This window comes from Gorilla gorilla, chromosome 3 (assembly GCF_029281585.2).
Source record: "Gorilla gorilla gorilla isolate KB3781 chromosome 3, NHGRI_mGorGor1-v2.1_pri, whole genome shotgun sequence".
Lineage (NCBI taxonomy): Eukaryota > Metazoa > Chordata > Mammalia > Primates > Hominidae > Gorilla > Gorilla gorilla.
This window is the reverse complement of record NC_073227.2, coordinates 186,177,545-186,194,973: the sequence shown is the minus strand read 5'-3', so window position 1 is coordinate 186,194,973 and position 17,429 is coordinate 186,177,545. Positions and strand designations below refer to the sequence as shown.

The 17,429-nt window shown below is 38.3% G+C and overlaps 1 protein-coding gene across 7 annotated transcripts in view; it reads right to left on the bottom strand.

Annotated features, from left to right (window-relative positions):
• Positions 1-17,429, bottom strand: part of KLHL2 (kelch like family member 2) — a 115,172-nt gene that overhangs the window by 48,476 nt on the left and 49,267 nt on the right. For all 7 annotated transcript variants that reach the window (XR_010133531.1, XM_055384706.2, XM_055384708.2 and 4 more), the window contains one exon: positions 11,255-11,417. Coding sequence is in view for 6 of the 7 variants with exons in the window: in XM_055384706.2 (XP_055240681.1) it covers positions 11,255-11,417 (163 nt within the window). In the remaining variant the exon portion in view is untranslated. The remainder of the gene's footprint in view (positions 1-11,254; positions 11,418-17,429) is intronic.

Below are 17,429 nucleotides of genomic sequence, written 5' to 3'. Positions count from 1 at the left end.
TGAGACAGAGTCTCACTCTGTCACCCAGGCTGGAGTGCAGTGGTGCGATCTCTGCTCACTGCAAGCTCCGCCTCCCGGGTTCAGGCCATTCTCCTGCCTCAGCCTCCCGAATAGCTGGGACTACAGGCTCCTGCAACCACGCCTGGCTAATTGTTTGTATTTTTAGTAGAGACAGGGTTTCACCATGTTAGCCAGGATGGTCTCGATCTCCTGACCTCATGATCTGCCTGCCTCAGCCTCCCAAAGTGCTGGGATTACAGGCATGAGCCACTGCGCCTGGCCCGAGAGTGCTCTTCTTATGTGCAGTCACACCATGGACCAGATAATACCCCGAGGTCCTGCAGGCTTTCTCTCCTTATCCATCCTTTTTTCCCTCAGCTTCTTTCTCCTCCCTTCTGCTTTACATGTATATATGTATGTATGTATTGAGTCATCTATTGCTATTTATTTCTTCCCTTCCTTCTTTTCTTTCCTACCTAGCAAAGCCTGTCACAAGTCCTACTGCCTATGACAGGGAAAAGAAAAAGAAAAAGAAAAATATTAACTTTACTGCCACTGTGTCCTGTCACCCTCTTGGAGTTCTTCACAAGCTATGTGATTTGACTTGAAAGTAATTTGAAGGTTTGGGTAAATTTTCTGGACAAATAGAGTGCTTTAAAGACAAATCACCTAAACAACAATTATTTGTTTATGGTAGAAAAGGAGCTACAGACATCTTACTGCATGGACTCCTTATCTCCCCACCTTCTATTTGCTTAAAATGTCAACAACAATCAGATAGTTTCACTATGAGGAACAATTGTGTATTAGTCTGTTTTCATGCTGCTGATAAAGACATATGCAAGACTAGGCAATTTACAAAAGAAAGAGGTTTAATGGACTTATAGTTCCACATGGCTGGGGAGGCCTTACAATGATGGTGGAAGGCAAGGAGGAGCAAGTCATGTCTTACATGGATGGCAGCAGGCAAAGAGAGAGAGCTTGTGCAGGGAAACTCCCATTTTTAAAACCATCAGATCCTGTGAGACTTACTATCACAAGAACAGCAAAGAAAGACCTGCCCCCATGATTCAACTACTTCCCGCTGGGTCCTTCCCACCACACATGGGAATTCAAGATGAGATCTGGGTGGGGACATAGCCAAACCATATCAAACTGTTTTATAGTATTATTCTGGATTATTTTGGAAAGTTTGTTGCAACTAGTTATCAATACACAAAAGATATGGAAATAGCTTCATTATACAAGCATGGTCTTTGTAATGGTGTTTGTTTAAAATATAAGGATGAAATACATAGGTAAAGCATGACAATTGCTTCAAGATAATACAACAGGATGTATAAAATTCCTCAAGCTGTAGACGTGATTTGTGTACTTTTCTATATGTACATTAGACTTCAGTAAAATGTTTGCATATAAAAAAAAGGGAAGGGGAGTAATGAAGGTTATAATTAAAACAAAATTGTCCCTGAGTTGACAACTGTTGAAGTTGGATCATGAGTACTATTCTATTCTTGTACATGCTTGCAATTTTTCATAATGAAAGATGTTTTAAAATGTTACCTAAAACCTAAGAAACTCAAGCAAATACAAGATTCAGAAGCATGGTATAAAAGCAGTACATCCTTTAAAGCTAGATTCAGATGCAAAATATAGTGCATTAAAAATGAAGAATCAATGCTTCTTTATAATTTAACTGAAAGTGAATAATGTTTCATGAAAAATTCTTGGCATAATTACAAAGGAGGACTCTACAAACTAAGAAAACAGAAGTGTTCTAATTCTGGTGGAAAATTTTTTATATTTTGTAGTATACTAGAATAAATTTAAGATTTTAAATGAGAAAGATTTTTAAAAATCTAATGATCTCCTAAAAACACAGTAAATGAGTTGCTTCTGATATAAGCAAAACTAAGAGTTCTAGTACATCTATGAACTATGTTTGGATATCCTGTGCATTAATCCTACTTTATTCATTCTCTCCCCAGGCACTGACCCTCCTCTCCCCATTAGCAGTCAGTAACATTTATCAATCACTATAGAGAAAACTGGCAGCCCAGGAAAGATAAAAGGTTAAATAGTGATTGTTTCATGCAGCAAAAAATATCTAAAAATACGAAAGCCTTCTTGGTTTTCCTAATAGAAGTCACTTATAACAGGTGCATTAAGTCTAGCAGTTAATGGAATCTGAATTTAGACGTAATATTTTCTACTTAGTTGAACAGAATTGCTTGCATTGGAATACACCAATAAATTCATATTTGTCTTTGGTTTTTCATAAAATGCTTCATTCTATTCAAAAGTGCTGCATGAATAGTGTTACACACTACAGGCATTCCCCAACTTACAGAAGGGTTGTGTTCTAAAAGCTCATCTGTAAATTGGCTTCCTAGAACTCAGATCACATTTTTTCACTGAAATAATTTTCTAAAGGGCAGTTAGGCCATCAGGCCACCCAATAGAAATCAACAAGGTCTAAATTTATTGGACCTACTGTGATTTAGTGAAGCACTGTGGTTTTTGTTTTTTCAACTAACCACTTTGAACCATTATTTATTTGGTAAATGAAATAGGGATTCTAGGACTACTACTCTCCAATGCTCTGTGCAGGCAGAGACACACATATATATACACACATGCATTCTCCCTTACCCAGATCTATGTACCAAAAGCTTCCTTACTCATCAGAGTAAGCACACTGAAGCAGTTTAGACAAAAGGCTCTTGCATTTGAAATCTGGGGAAGTTACAGTTCTAGAGTCTATTAAAGGAGCAGTGAACACAGGAGCTTCCATCGGAACTATTCCTATTGAGTCTCATAGATGCAAAGCAGAGTCTTGCAGGCAGTTGGTGGACTGTAACTTCTACCAGATTTATCTTCCAGAAATATGGTTTAAAAACAAATTAGCAACTTCCGTAAGTCCCAGACAGAGTAATCAGGCAAAAGAAAGAAATAAAGGGCATCCAAATTGGAAAAGAGAAAGTCAAACTATCTCTGTTTGCTGATGATATGATCTTAAACCTAGAAAGCCCTAAAGACTCCTCCAAAAGGCGCCTAGCTTTGATAAATGAATTCAGTAAAGCCTCAGGTTACAAAATCAATGTACATAAATCAGTAGCACTGCTTCACACGAACAATGACCAAGGTGAGAATCAAATTAAGAACTCAATCCCTTTTATAATAGCTACAAAATAAAATAAAATACTTAGGAATATATTTAACCAAGGAGGTGAAGAACTCTACAAGCAGAACTACAAAACACTGCTTAAAGAAATCATAGATGATACAAACAAATGGAAATACATCCCATGTTCATAGATTAGAAGAATTAATACCATGAAAATGACCATACTGTCCAAAGCAATCTACAGAGTCAATGCAATTCCTATCAAAATGCCATCACTCTTCACAGAATTAGAAAAAAAAAAATCCTAAAATGCATATGGAATTTTTTTAAAAAGGCCCAAATAGCCAATGTAATCCTAAGCAAAAAGAACAAATCTAGAGGCATGACATTACCTGACTTCAAATTATACTAATATAAGGGTATCATAACCAGAACAGTATGGCACTGGCATATAAGTAGATATGTAGACCAATGGAACAGAATAGAGAACCCAGAAATAAAGTAAATATTTACAAACAACTGATCTTCGACAAAGCATACAAAAACATAAATTGGGGAGAACAAAAGGCAGCAGACAGCTTCTGCAGACTTAAATGTCCCTGTTTGACATCTCTGAAGAGAGCAGTGGTTCTCTCAGCATGGCGTTTGAGCTCCGAGAAGGGACAAACTGCCTCCTCAAGTGGGTCCCTGACTCCTGTGTAGCCTGACTGGGAGACACCTCCCAGTAGGGGATGACAGACACCTCAAACAGGTGGGTGCCCCTCTGGGATGAAGCTTCCAGAGGGAGGATCAGGCAGCAACATCTGCTATTCTGCAGCCTCTGCTGGTGATATCCAGGCAAACAGGGTCTGAAGTGGACCTCCAGCAAACTCCAACAGACCTGCAGCTGAGGGGCCTGTTAGAAGGAAAACTAACAAACAGAAAGGAATGGCATCAGCATCAACAAAAAGGACATCCACACCAAAACCCCATCTGCAGGTCCCCAACATCAAAGACAAAAGGTAGTTAAAACCACAAAGATGGGGAGAAACCAGAGCAGAAAAGCTGAAAATTCCAAAAACCAGAGCATCTCTTCTCCTTCAAAGGATCGCAGCTCCTCGGCAGCAAGGGAACAAAACTGGATGGAGAATGAGTTTGCCAAATTGACAGAAGTAGGCTTCAGAAGGCTGGTAATAACAAACTTCTCTGAGCTAAAGGAGCATGTTCTAACCCATCACAAGAAAGCTAAAAACCTTGAAAAAAGGTTAGACGAATGGCTAACTAGAATAAACAGTGTAGAGAAGACCTTAAATGACCTGATGGAGCTGAAAACCACAGCAAGAGAACTTTGTGACACATGCACAAGCGTCAATAGCCGATTCGATCAAGTGGAAGAAAGGATATCACTGATTGAAGATCAAATTAATGAAATAAAGCAAGAAGACAAGATTAGAGAAAAAAGAGTGAAAAGAAATGAACAAAGCCTCCAAGAAATATGGGATTATGTGAAAAGACCAAATATACGTTTGATTGGTGTACCGGAGAGTTATGGGGAGAATGGAACCAAGTTAGAAAACACTCTTCAGGATATTATCCAGGAGAACTTCCCTAACCTAGCAAGGCAGGCCAACATTCAAATTCAGGAAATATAGAGAACACCACAAAGACAAAGATAATCCTCAAGAAGAGCAACCCCAAGACACATAATTGTCAGATTCACCAAGGTTGAAATGAAGGAAAAAATGTTAAGGGCAGCCAGAGAGAAAGGTCGGGTTACCCACAAAGGGAAGCCCATCAGACTAACAGCAGATCTCTCGGCAGAAACCCTACAAGCCAGAAGAGAGTGGGGCCAATATTTGACATTCTTAAAGAAAAGGATTTTCCACCCAGAATTTCATATCCAGCCAAACTAAGCTTCATAAGTAAAGGAGAAATAAAATCCTTTACAGACAAGCAAATGCCGAGAGAATTTGTCACCACCAGGCCTGCCTTACAAGAGAGCTCCTGAAGGAAGCACTAAACATGGAAAGGAACAACCGGTACCAGCCACTGCAAAAACATACCAAATTGTAAAGACCATGGATGCTATGAAGAAACTGCATCAATTAACAGGCAAAATAACCAGCTAACATCATAATGAAAGGATCAAATTCACACATAACAACATTAACCTTAAATGTAAATGGGCTAAATGCCCCAGTTAAAAGACACAGGCTGGTAAATTGGATAAAGAGTCAAGACCCATCAGTGTGCTGCATTCACGAGACCCATCTCACATGCAAAGACACACACAGGCTCAAAATAAAGGGATGGAGGAAGATCTACCAAGCAAATGGAAAACAAAAAAAAAAGCAGGGGTTGCAATCCTAGTCTCTGATAAAACAGACTTTAAACCAACAAAGATCAAAAGAGACAAAGAAGGCCATTACATAATGGTAAAGGGATCAATTCAACAAGAATAGCTAACTATCCTAAATATTTATGTACAGGAGCACCCAGATTCATAAAGCAAGTCCTTAGAGACCTACAAAGAGACTTAGACTCCCACACAATAATAATGGGAGACTTTAACACCCCACTGTCAATATTAGACAGATCAACGAGACAGAAGGTTAATAACAAGGATATCCAGGACTTGAACTCAGCTCTGGACCAAGCAGACCTAATAGACATCTACAGAACTCTCCACCCCAAATCAACAGAATATACATTCTTCTCAGCACCACATCGCACTTATTCTAAAATTGACCACATAATTGGAAGTAAAGCACTACTCAGCAAATGTAGAAGAACAGAAATCACAACAAACTGTCTCTCAGACCACAGTGCAATCAAATTAGAACTCAGGATTAAGAAATTCACTCAAAACCGCACAGCTACATGGAAACTGAGCAACCTGCTCCTGAATGACTACTGGGTACACCACGAAATGAAGGCAGAAATAAAGATGTTCTTTGAAGTCACTGAGAACGAAGACAGAATGTACCAGAATCTCTGGGACACATTTAAAGCGGTGTGTAGCGGGAAATTTACAGCGCTAAATGCCCACAAGAGAAAGCAGAAAAGATCTAAAATCAACACCCTAACATCACAATTAAAAGAACTAGAGAAGCAAGAGCAAACACATTCAAAAGCTAGCAGAAGACAAGAAATAACTAAGATCAGAGCAGAACTGAAGGAGATAGAGACACAAATAACCCTTCAAAAAATCAATGAATCCAGGAGGTGGTTTTTTAAAAAGATCAACAAAATTGATAGACTGCTAGCAAGACTAATAAAGAAGAAAAGAGAGAAGAATCAAATAGATGCAATAAAAAAATGGTAACGGGGATATCACCACCAATCCCACAGCAATACAAACCACCATGAAAGAATACTATAAATTCCTCTATGCAAATAAACCAGAAAATCTAGAAGAAATGGATAAATTCCTGGACACATACACCCTCCCAAGACTAAACCAGGAAGAAGTTGAATCTCTGAATAGACCAGTAACAGGTTCTGAAATTGAGGCAATCATTAATAGCCTATTAACCAAAAAAAGTACAGGACCAGATGGATTCACAGCCAAATTCTAACAGAGGTACAAAGAGGAGCTGATACCATTCCTTCTGAAACTATTCCAATCAATATAAAAAGAGGGAATCCTCCCTAACTCATTTATGAGGCCAGCATCATACTGATACCAAAGCCTGGCAGAGACACAACAAAAAAGAGAATTTTAGGCCAATATCCCTGATGAACATCGATGCAAAAATCCTCAATAAAATACTGGCAAACCAAATCCAGCAGCACATCAAAAAGCTTATCCACCATGATCAAGTCAGCTTCATCCCTGGGATGCAAGGCTGGTTCAATGCACGCAAATATATAAACGTAAACCATCACATAAACAGAACCAATGACAAAAACCACATGATTATCCCAATAGATGCAGAAAAGGCCTTTGACAAAATTCAACAGCCCTTCATGCTAAAAACTCTCAATAAACTAGGTATTGATGGAACGTATCTCAAAATACTAAGAGCTATTTATGACAAACCCACAGCCAATATCATACTGAATGGGCAAAAACTGGAAGCATTCCCTTTGAAAACCAGCACAGGACAAGGATGCCCTCTCTCACCACTCCTATTCAACATAGTGTTGGAAGTTCTGGCTAGGGCAATCAGGCAAGAGACAGAAATAAAGAGTATTCAGTTAGGAAGAGAGGAAGTCAAATTATCTCTGTTTGCAGATAACATGATTGTATATTTAGAAACCCCATTGTCTCAGCCCAAAATATCCTTAAGCTGATAAGCAACTTCAGCAAAGTCTCAGGATACAAAATCAATGTCCAAAAATCACAAGCATTCCTATACACCAATAATAGACAAACAGAGAGCCAAATCATGAGCAAACTCCCATTCACAATTGCTAAAAAGAGAATAAAATACCTAGGAATACAACTTACAAGGGATATGAAGGACCTCTTCAAGGAGAACTACAAACCACTGCTCAAAAAAATAAAAGAGGACACAAACAAATGGAAGAACATTCCATGCTCATGGATAGGAAGAATCAATATCTTGAAAATGGCCATACTGCCCAAGGTAATTTATAGATTCAATGCTATCCCCATCAGGCTACCACTGACTTTCTTCACAGAATTGGAAAAAACTACTTTAAATTTCATATGGAAACAAAAAAGAGCCCACATAGCCAAGACAATCCTAAGCAAAAAGAACAAAGCTGGAGGCATCACGCTACCTGACTTCAAAGTATACCACAAGGCTACAGTAACCAAAACAGCATGGTACTGGTACCAAAACAGAGATATAGACCAATGGAACAGAACAGAGGCCTCAGAAATAACACCACACCTCTAAAACCATCTGATCTTTGACAAACTTGACAAAAACAAGCAATGGGGAAAGGATGCCCTATTTAATAAATGGTGCTGGGAAAACAGGCTAGCCATATGCAGAAAGCTGAAACTGGATCCCTTCCTTACACCATATAAAAAATTAACTCATCTTGAGTTAAAGACTTAAATGTTAGACCTAAAACCATAAAAACCCCAGAAGAAAACCTAGGCAATACCACTGAGGACATAGGCATGGGCAAAGACATCATGACTAAAACACCAAAAGCAATGGCAACAAAAGCCAAAATTGACAAATGGGATCTAATTAAACTAAAGCGCTTCTGCACAGCAAAAGAAACTATCATCAGAGTGAAGAGGCAACTTACAGAATGGGAGAAAATTTTTGCAACCTACCCATCTGACAAAGGGCTAATATTCAGACTCTACAAGAACTTAAACAAATTTACAAGAAAAAAACAAACAACCCCATTAAAAAGTGGACAAAGGATATAAACAGACACTTCTCAAAAGAAGACATTTATGCAGCCAACAGACATATAAAAAATGCTCATCATCACTGGTCATCGGAGAAATGCAAATCAAAACCACAATGAGATACCATCTCAGGCCAGTTAGAATGGCGATCATTAAAAAGTCAGAAAACAACAGGAGCTGGAGAGGATGCGGAGAAATAGGAATGCCTTTACACTGTTGGTGGGAGTGTAAATTAGTTCAACCATCGTGGAAGACAGTGTGGCAATTCCTCAAAGATCTAAAACTACAAATACCATTTGACCCAGCAATCCCATTACTGGGTATATACCCAAAGCATTATATGTCATACTACTATAAAGACACACACACACATGTTTATTGCGACACTATTCACAATAGCAAAGACTTGGAACCTCCCAATGTCCATCAGTGATAGACTGGATTAAGAAAATGTGGCACATATACACCATGGAATACTATGTAACCATTAAAAAAGGATGAGTTCATGTCCTTCGCAGGGACATGGATGAAGCTGGAAACCATCACGTTGTGCTCATGTACACATTTTATATATGGTGAGAGATCCGTATCTCTCACCATATATAAAAATTAACCCAAGATGGATTAAAGACTTAAATCTAAGATCTGAAACCATCAAAATTCTAGAAGAAAACTTAGGAAAAACTTCTGGGCATTGGCCAAAACAAAAAATTTATGACAAAGACCCCAAATGCAAATGTGACAAACACAAAAATAAATAAATGGGACCTAATTAAACAAAAAAAACTTCCACAAGACCAAAGAAATAATCACCAGAGTAAACACACAACCTATAGAATGGGAGGAAATATTTGCAAACTATGCCTCTGACAAAGGACTAATATCCAGAATCTAAAAGGAACTCAAACAAGTCAGCAAGAAAAAATCAAATAATCCCATTAAACAGTGGGCAAATGACATGAACAGATATTTCTTAAAAAGAAGATATACAAATGGTCAACAAACATGAAAGAAATGCTGAACATCACTAATCATCAGGAAAATGCAAATTAAAACCTCAGCGAGATACCACCTTGCCCTAACCAGAATAGCTATTATTAAAAGTGAAAAAACAATAGATGTTGGTGTGGATGTGGTGAAACGGGAACGCTTATATGCTGCTGGTGGGAATGTAAATTCGTACAACCTCTATGGAAAACAGTCTGGAGATTCCTCAAAGAAATTAAAATCCAATCCAGCAATTTCACTACCGAGTATCTACCTAAAGGAAAAGAAATCATTAAATCAAAAAGACACCCAGATGTGTATGTTTATCACAGTACAATTCACAATTGCAAAGATATGGAATCAACCTAAGTGCCCATCAGCCAATGAGTGGATAAAGAAAATGTTATGTGTGTGTATATATATATATATATATATACACACATATATACATATATATACACACACACACATATACACACACACATATACACACATACATATACGTATGTAGACATATATGTATATACATGTGTGTACATATATACATGTGTATATACGTACGTGTGTGTGTGTGTGTGTGTGTGTATATATGATGGAATACTACTCTGCCATAAAAAAAGAAAGAAATAATGTCTTTTGCAGCAACTTGGATGAAACCAGAGGCCATTATTCTAAGTTAAGTAACTCAGGAATGGAAAACCAAATACTACATGTTCACACTTATAAGTGGGAGCTAAGCTATCAGTATGCAAAGGCAGACAGAGTGGTATAATGGACATGGGAGACTCAGAAGTGGGGAGGTTGAGAGGATGGTGATGGATGAAAAACTACCGATTAGAGTACAATGTCTACTACTCAGGTGACGGGTACATTAAAATCCCAGACCTCGTGACTATACAAGTCACCCATGTAACCAAAAACCACTTGTACTCCTAAAGCTATTAGAATAAAAAAAAAAAGGATGTAATCATTAAATGAAAGCATAAAGAAACTAAAAAAAGAAATTTCCTAATAATCACTTTTAATATATATTTTTAATTGTTTATAAACTCAAATAAAATATAGATTACATTTGTCAACTATGTGTATGCATATAAAGCTATAACAATGTCTCCTCCCCAACTGCAGAGATGAGGGGTCTGAAGGGCCTGAAGAGCAGCTAAAGCAAGGGCTCCTTGAAAACAGCAACAGGCCCTCCCTCCGCCACGGGGAAATGCCAGCAGTAGCAGTAGGCCATGGAACCAGCATGCAAGGAGTCGGCTGCTTCTATTGGTCTACTTTTCTACTCCACCAAATGTATCTATATTTCACTGTTTTGAAGATTTTTTTAAGCCACAAAATTGTTTTCATGGATGAAAAAAAAAAAAAAGAATGTAAAAAATCAGAGCTAAAATAACTTCACATGCATACACTTTCTCATATGCTTATTCATTTAACAATTTGAAAGAAAAATACATACAGCTATTCTTCTTGAACCCTGGACGTGGAGGTTGCAATGAGCCAAGATTGCATCACCACACCGCAGCCTGGGTGACAGGGCAAGACTCCGTCTCAAAAAAAAAAAAAAAAAAAAAAAAAACCTAGCTATTCCTAGCTATTCTATTATTCAGGCCCAATCCCAATCTATAGTTGCTTGCTTTTTAAGTTCAGAATTTTATGAGTATGCTTCAGTTATGCAGTGTGACCATTATAAGATTTTAAATGTATTTTTATAAAGCCCAGATCCAGAAATATGACATGACTTTCCAGAGACCACTGTGGAATCATATCAAAAACCAAGCAGTTTCCTCCCAAATTCAGCTGAGGTCTACTCCACTTGCCTGCATAGGTGTTGGCCTTGTTCAGAAGGTCGGTACATGCATGCATATCAGCAAAAGCCCGGATTCCTAAGCAGTTGACAGGGTGAAGCTGGGATTCCAAAAATTCACAACAAGTCTTCTTCACATCCTGTAACTGTAAGAGACCAGCTGCTGGGAGAAGTACCTGCAACACACACATCAATATTCTTAGGCACTTGAGTGGAAAAACACTGCCTCTTTGACCACTTCTACATAGGACACAAGATGTTCAGCCATAGTTTATTATCTGCGTCCATACCCCCATATTCCCTAGAAAACAAATATAAAAATTATTTTCAATAACAATGATGACTCTTCACATTCCCCATAATTTCCATGTAATCTTTCAAAGGCCTCTTCTCCTTGGTCAGAAGAATATGAGATATCAGATCTTATAAGATTAATGGTTTGTTTTATAAGCATAAACAAAATGTTATTTTGACTTCAAAAAACACAAATTCTTGGCTGGGCATGGTGACTCACACCTGTAATCCCAGCACTTTGGGAGGCCAAGACAGGAGGATCGCTTGAGTTCAGAAGTTTGAGACCAGGCTGGGCAACATAGCAAGACCTCATCTCTACAAAAAATATAAAAATTAGCCTGGTGTGGTGGCACACAACTGTAGTGCCAGCTACTCAGGAGGCTGAGGTGGGAGGATCACTTGAGCCTGAGAGGTTGAGGCTGCAGTAATCTGTGATCACCCCACAGCACTCCATCCTGGGTGACAGAGTGAGACCCCATCTCAAAAACAAAACAAAACAAAACAACAACAACAAAAACCCATAAATTATTAGGATGCTAGGGGGTGCTATGATTCAATGAAAATGGTTTTGTTCTCTTAGTTCAAGCAGTCATGCGCTTCAGTGATTTGTGGGGAAGGAGTGGCCCCAGAGTAATCCATATCACAACAAAGCCTCATTTTGCTGAAGGCCTGTTTTTCCACTGTATGAGTATCATAACAACTGCTTTCCTTACGGGGTAGAACAATTTAAAGTTCAACAACAGTCTCTACCTATAAGCAGACAGTTTCTCTAGAAGGTAATATATGTGCTAACAAGGAAAATGTAATAGGTGATTATCTAATAACTTTTTAATTTGCATTTTTGAGTAACTCCAAGCAATTTTATATTAATTATAGGTTATTCTGTGGGATTGAACCACTATCTTCACTATAAATACTATATCCAACACTACAAGTGCTTTTCAAATAAGTCAATAATAGAAAAACATTTTTCCTTGTAAGTGAATTATTACAGTGCTATATAAAGGACCATATTTGAAAGTCAAATTAAGGAGAAAAACTTCAAAAAAAGGTTATCGAATTCTGGTGATCCTTTATAAAAGTCAAAGAAACCCCACAAAAAAACCTTCAACTATTCGAACAATGGTAAATTTTAGAAAAGACACTAGCATTAAAAAAAGATCTAAGTTCCTTCAGAAATTGACTTTCATATATGCCACACTGCAGCCCAAAGACAGAAAAATAATAGTGGTTTATGACTATATGTTATGACTTTCCTAAATCTATGGAGTAAGTCCTAAACATGGAAAAGAAAGACATCATTCACATCTCTCTGTAACAAACTTCTTACCTTCTTAAAGGAAGCACAGAAGCTTTAACTCCTGAACCTAAAGGCTCAAGAAAAAATAGAAACAGTATCTAGACATAAGGCCTTTTCCTTCTGAGTTTAAGAAAAATAGGTCAGGCGTGGTGGCTCACGCCTGCAATCCCAGCACTTTAGGAGGCCGAGGCAGGTGGATCACTTGAGGTCAGGAGTTTGAGACCACCTGGCCAACATGGTGAAAGCCCAATCTACTCAAAATACAAAAATTAGCTGGGTGTAGTGGCACACACCTGTAGTCTCAGCTACTCAGGAGGCTGAGGAAGGAGAATCACTTGAACCCTGGAGGCAGAGGTTGCAATGAGCCGAGATCACACCACCGCACTCCAGCCTGGGTGACAGAGAGACTCCATCTCAAAAAATAAAAATAAAAAGAGAAAATAAAGTATAAATAACGTTACAGCCAAACTTTTTGCATGATATGTATAGTAGGTTTCATTATGTTATGAGAATGAATATCCACAGAAGGCTTTAATTTGTTGATAATTTTCAAATTGCAGGTTTTTCCATGCCAGTGTAATTGCGCTCTGAAGCAACATAAAGTGCGTTCCAAGATGCTTAACAGTACAGCCATTTAATTCAGCAAATTAAATTTCTACATATAGTTTAGAAAGTGGTCTTCAGTGTAAAATTCAATCTCTGTGAAATCTGCACAAATAGTATGATCACCCCTCTAATTAGCATTTTCCTAGAGAAAACAGTATAATACTTAAATTGTTTGGTCACACAGAACGATGAGGAAAAAGTGGTTGGGCAGAAAACAGGCTCACTTACACATTGTTGGTGGAAGCACATATTGGTCCAACCTCCATGAAGAACAATTTGTTTATTTCAAATTCAAAATTACAAACGCGCATGTCCTCTGACCCAGCAATTTAACCTATAGATATGCTAACATATGCACAAAATCTCACATGCACAAGATATTCATTACAGCATTACTGTGGCTAATAGAAGTTAGAAAAAAGCCTTTAATGTCCATCATAAGGAGACTGATCAAATAATTGGAATCATCCATTCAATTGCAGTCATTCAAACGAAAGAGGAAACTAATAAATGAGATAATTTCTAAAATATATTCCTGAGTGAAAAAAAAATTAGTCGTTGGTATATTATGCTAACATATACACCCCCCCCACACACACACATATATGTGTGTGTAGCAGGCTTTTAAAATTTCATTTTGCTTTATTGATTTCAACTTAATCATTACCAAGTTCAGATCTACCGTATTAGGAGACTGAAATTCATAAAATTGTAGATTCTCCTATCTGGAAGGGGCATAACAAGTCATCTAGGTAGAAATATAAAAGTTATTTCAACAGTGGTCCATGTGGCTAGATTATATTCACATATAATTTTTATTGATGACAGTGAAACGTGGTTACATGCTTGACAAATATATACTAAACATAAAATAAATGTAAGTCAAATGTACAAAAAGTTTGTTCGTATTTTTCTTTTGTCAGTAAATCTTTTGAAATTGCCTTGGTTTTATGATGTAGTTTTACTATGACTAAACTTCAATAGCTCATAATTATGTAATTAATTATGTACAGCTTCAAAAGCAATTACTAATTGACCCAGCTTGCTAACATGATGCCTGGTGACCATCAGTCACTCATAATGAAAACAGGAAAACAGCTGGGGCCACATCAACTCCTAGCTTATTTTGTGTGTCAAACAGCCACTTAAAACAAAATTTAAAATGCTCTGACTTCAGATGAACCACATCCCATGATCAAAACCACTCAAACAGCTGTCACCCTGCAAGTTGAATGTCTTGAGATCAAATCAAATCAAACCTTCTAATTTGTGTGATGAAGAAACCACACCCTCGAGGGGTTAAACGGCTTGACCAAGTCATACAGCGAGTCATGGAAAGCTAGGGATATAATCAAATTGGTCAACTCTTTGGTCTACTTCTTCTAATACCTTCAACCCCAAATTTAGGTGCAGAATGGAAGTATTTGTATAATTTCTAAATCTCCAACACTGTCCTTTTCATGAAGAATAATAAAGACAACAAGCACTTCAACAATGCATTATTGCAGTTACTTCCATTTACTGAGTAATTACTACATCAGGCACTGTGCTAAGCACTTGTCAGACAATAATATCTCATTATCTCCATCATACACAAGTGAATACAGAGGGTAGGAGAAGTTGGGTAACTTGCTAAAGGTCACACACCTGGTATGGGACAGGCCAAGCCTGCTATGAAAGCAGTACTAACCAAAATGTGCATAATGATTTTAGATGACATACAGATAAACTTCTTGCATTAATAGTTAAGAATATAGGTTCAGGGCAGGCTTGGTGGCTCACACCTGTAATCCCAGCGCTTTGGGAGGCTAAGGTGGGCAGATCATTTGAGGTCAGGAGTAGGAGTTCAAGACCAGCCTGGCCAACATAGCAAAACCTCGTTTCTACTAAAAATACAAAAATTAGCTGGGCATGGTGGTGCGCACCTGTAATCCCAGCTACTTGAGAGGCTAAGGAAGGAGAATCGCTTGAACCCAGGCGGCAGAGGTTGCAGTGAGCCGAGATCGGACCACTGTACTCCAGCCTGGGTGACACAGTGGGACTCCATCTCAAAAAAAAAAAAGAATATAGGTTCATAGTTAGAAATACATTTTTTAGGCCGGGCGCGGTGGCTCACGCCTGTAATCCCAGCACTTTGGGAGGCCGAGGCTGGCGGATCACGAGGTCAGGAGATCGAGACCATCCTGGCTAACATGGTGAAACCCCGTCTCTACTAAAAATACAAAAAATTAGCCGGGCGTGGTGGCGGGCGCCTGTAGTCCCAGCTACTCGGGAGGCTGAGGCAGGAGAACGGCGTGAATCCAGGAGGCAGAGCTTGCAGTGAGCTGAGATTGCGCCACTGCACTCCAGCCTGGGTGACAGAGCCAGACTCCGTCTCAAAAAAAAAAAAAAAAAAAAAAAAAAAAGAAATACATTTTTTAAGTTATTTTCCATTTATTTCAATAATACAATAATACAAACATTCCTTCTCAAGTAAACTTATTTAAGCAAAAATTGACTCACTGTAGAGAAAAACATTAAAAATTTAATAGCATCAGCACTTGTAGAATATAGCAAAATCCTGAAGCTGGCCCACAAATGATCACAAGTGATCAGAATTTGGAAAACCCTGATTTAGGAGATCAGATTTAATATTCTAATCTTTCAATATCTAATGTAATTCTGATCCTGTGGTTTTACATATCACTGAAAAAGAAGAATGTGCTTTAATCTGGAGCTATCATAATCCCTTGGCTTACTTTCTACTGAAGTAGATAAATTGTACTATTGGTAACAAATGTGAGAAACACCTAGCAATGTAAAGAGGTCATTTCTTAATTTGCTATTTAGGTCACAAAAATATCTTGGGCATTGTAACTAAAACGTCCAATGAATAAATTTATGTCTTTGAAACTTATTTTCTGAGCTCTCTAAAGCAAAGGAGCAGTTGAACAGTGCTGCTTCTCATATGAAGTAGAATTACATTGATACAATAAACCCCCAGCCACCATCTAATGGAAATTTCCCTTTAGTGCAGAGTTGCACTAGTGTTAACCCTGAGATTGATTAAAAATAACCCCAAGGCACTCTATGATCCTTAAGTATATTCCAAAACATCAAAGATGGAGCAATTATAATTTGATATATATTTTGAATGTTAATAATATTTTCTAAGAATCTAAGAGTGATTAAATTCCATATAGTGTATACACTGAGGGAAGGCCACACTCCAAAAGCCCAAATATCTCTCTTGGGTACATCTGCCTCTAGGAAAAATATAAAGCGGACAGTGAATGTAAAGAGGCCCTCGCCCCTCCTTCCTACATCCTTCTCCTTTAGTTCTGTTCCATCAACCCAACCCTGAGTCTCTTCACTCTCAGTTTATCTGTGTGCCATCTAAAATCATGAGAACCCTGGTGTTCTCACCATGGGCTCAGTCCCTTTAGAGTCACTACTAACAGCACTGCTTCATTTCATTTGCTTCACAGCACCTACTGCTGTCAGCACTGATGTTATGTATTTGTTCCCATGTTTACTATCTTCCTGCAAAGGAATGTAAGCTCTGTGGCAGTAGGATCACGTCTGTTACCCCCTGCCACATCCTCAGGTCTCAGAATGTGTACCTCATAAATGAATCAACCTGAACATAATTTTATGACTCCCATGTGTATTTCTATTTTGAGATACAATTGTGCATGTCCTTTGAGACAAAATTACAAACTCTGTTTCTAGGAATGTATATGTACCAGACACTTCTTGTAGCCTACTACAAATCCTCTCAGCCTTACTTCTTGCCCAACCCACCACTGCAGCAACCAGGCCCAAGCAGGCTTTGACCACCTTTCTGAAGATGTAACGTAACAGGGCCTCACCCCAGCCCCCAGCCATACCTCTCTCTGGCTTCCTGTCCTAGGCCTTCAGTGATGCACTAGGCTCATACCCACACAGTCTGGAAGCATGCAGGAAATAATGCTGTGGGACCACCCTTGACTAGTGGAGAATGCATCAA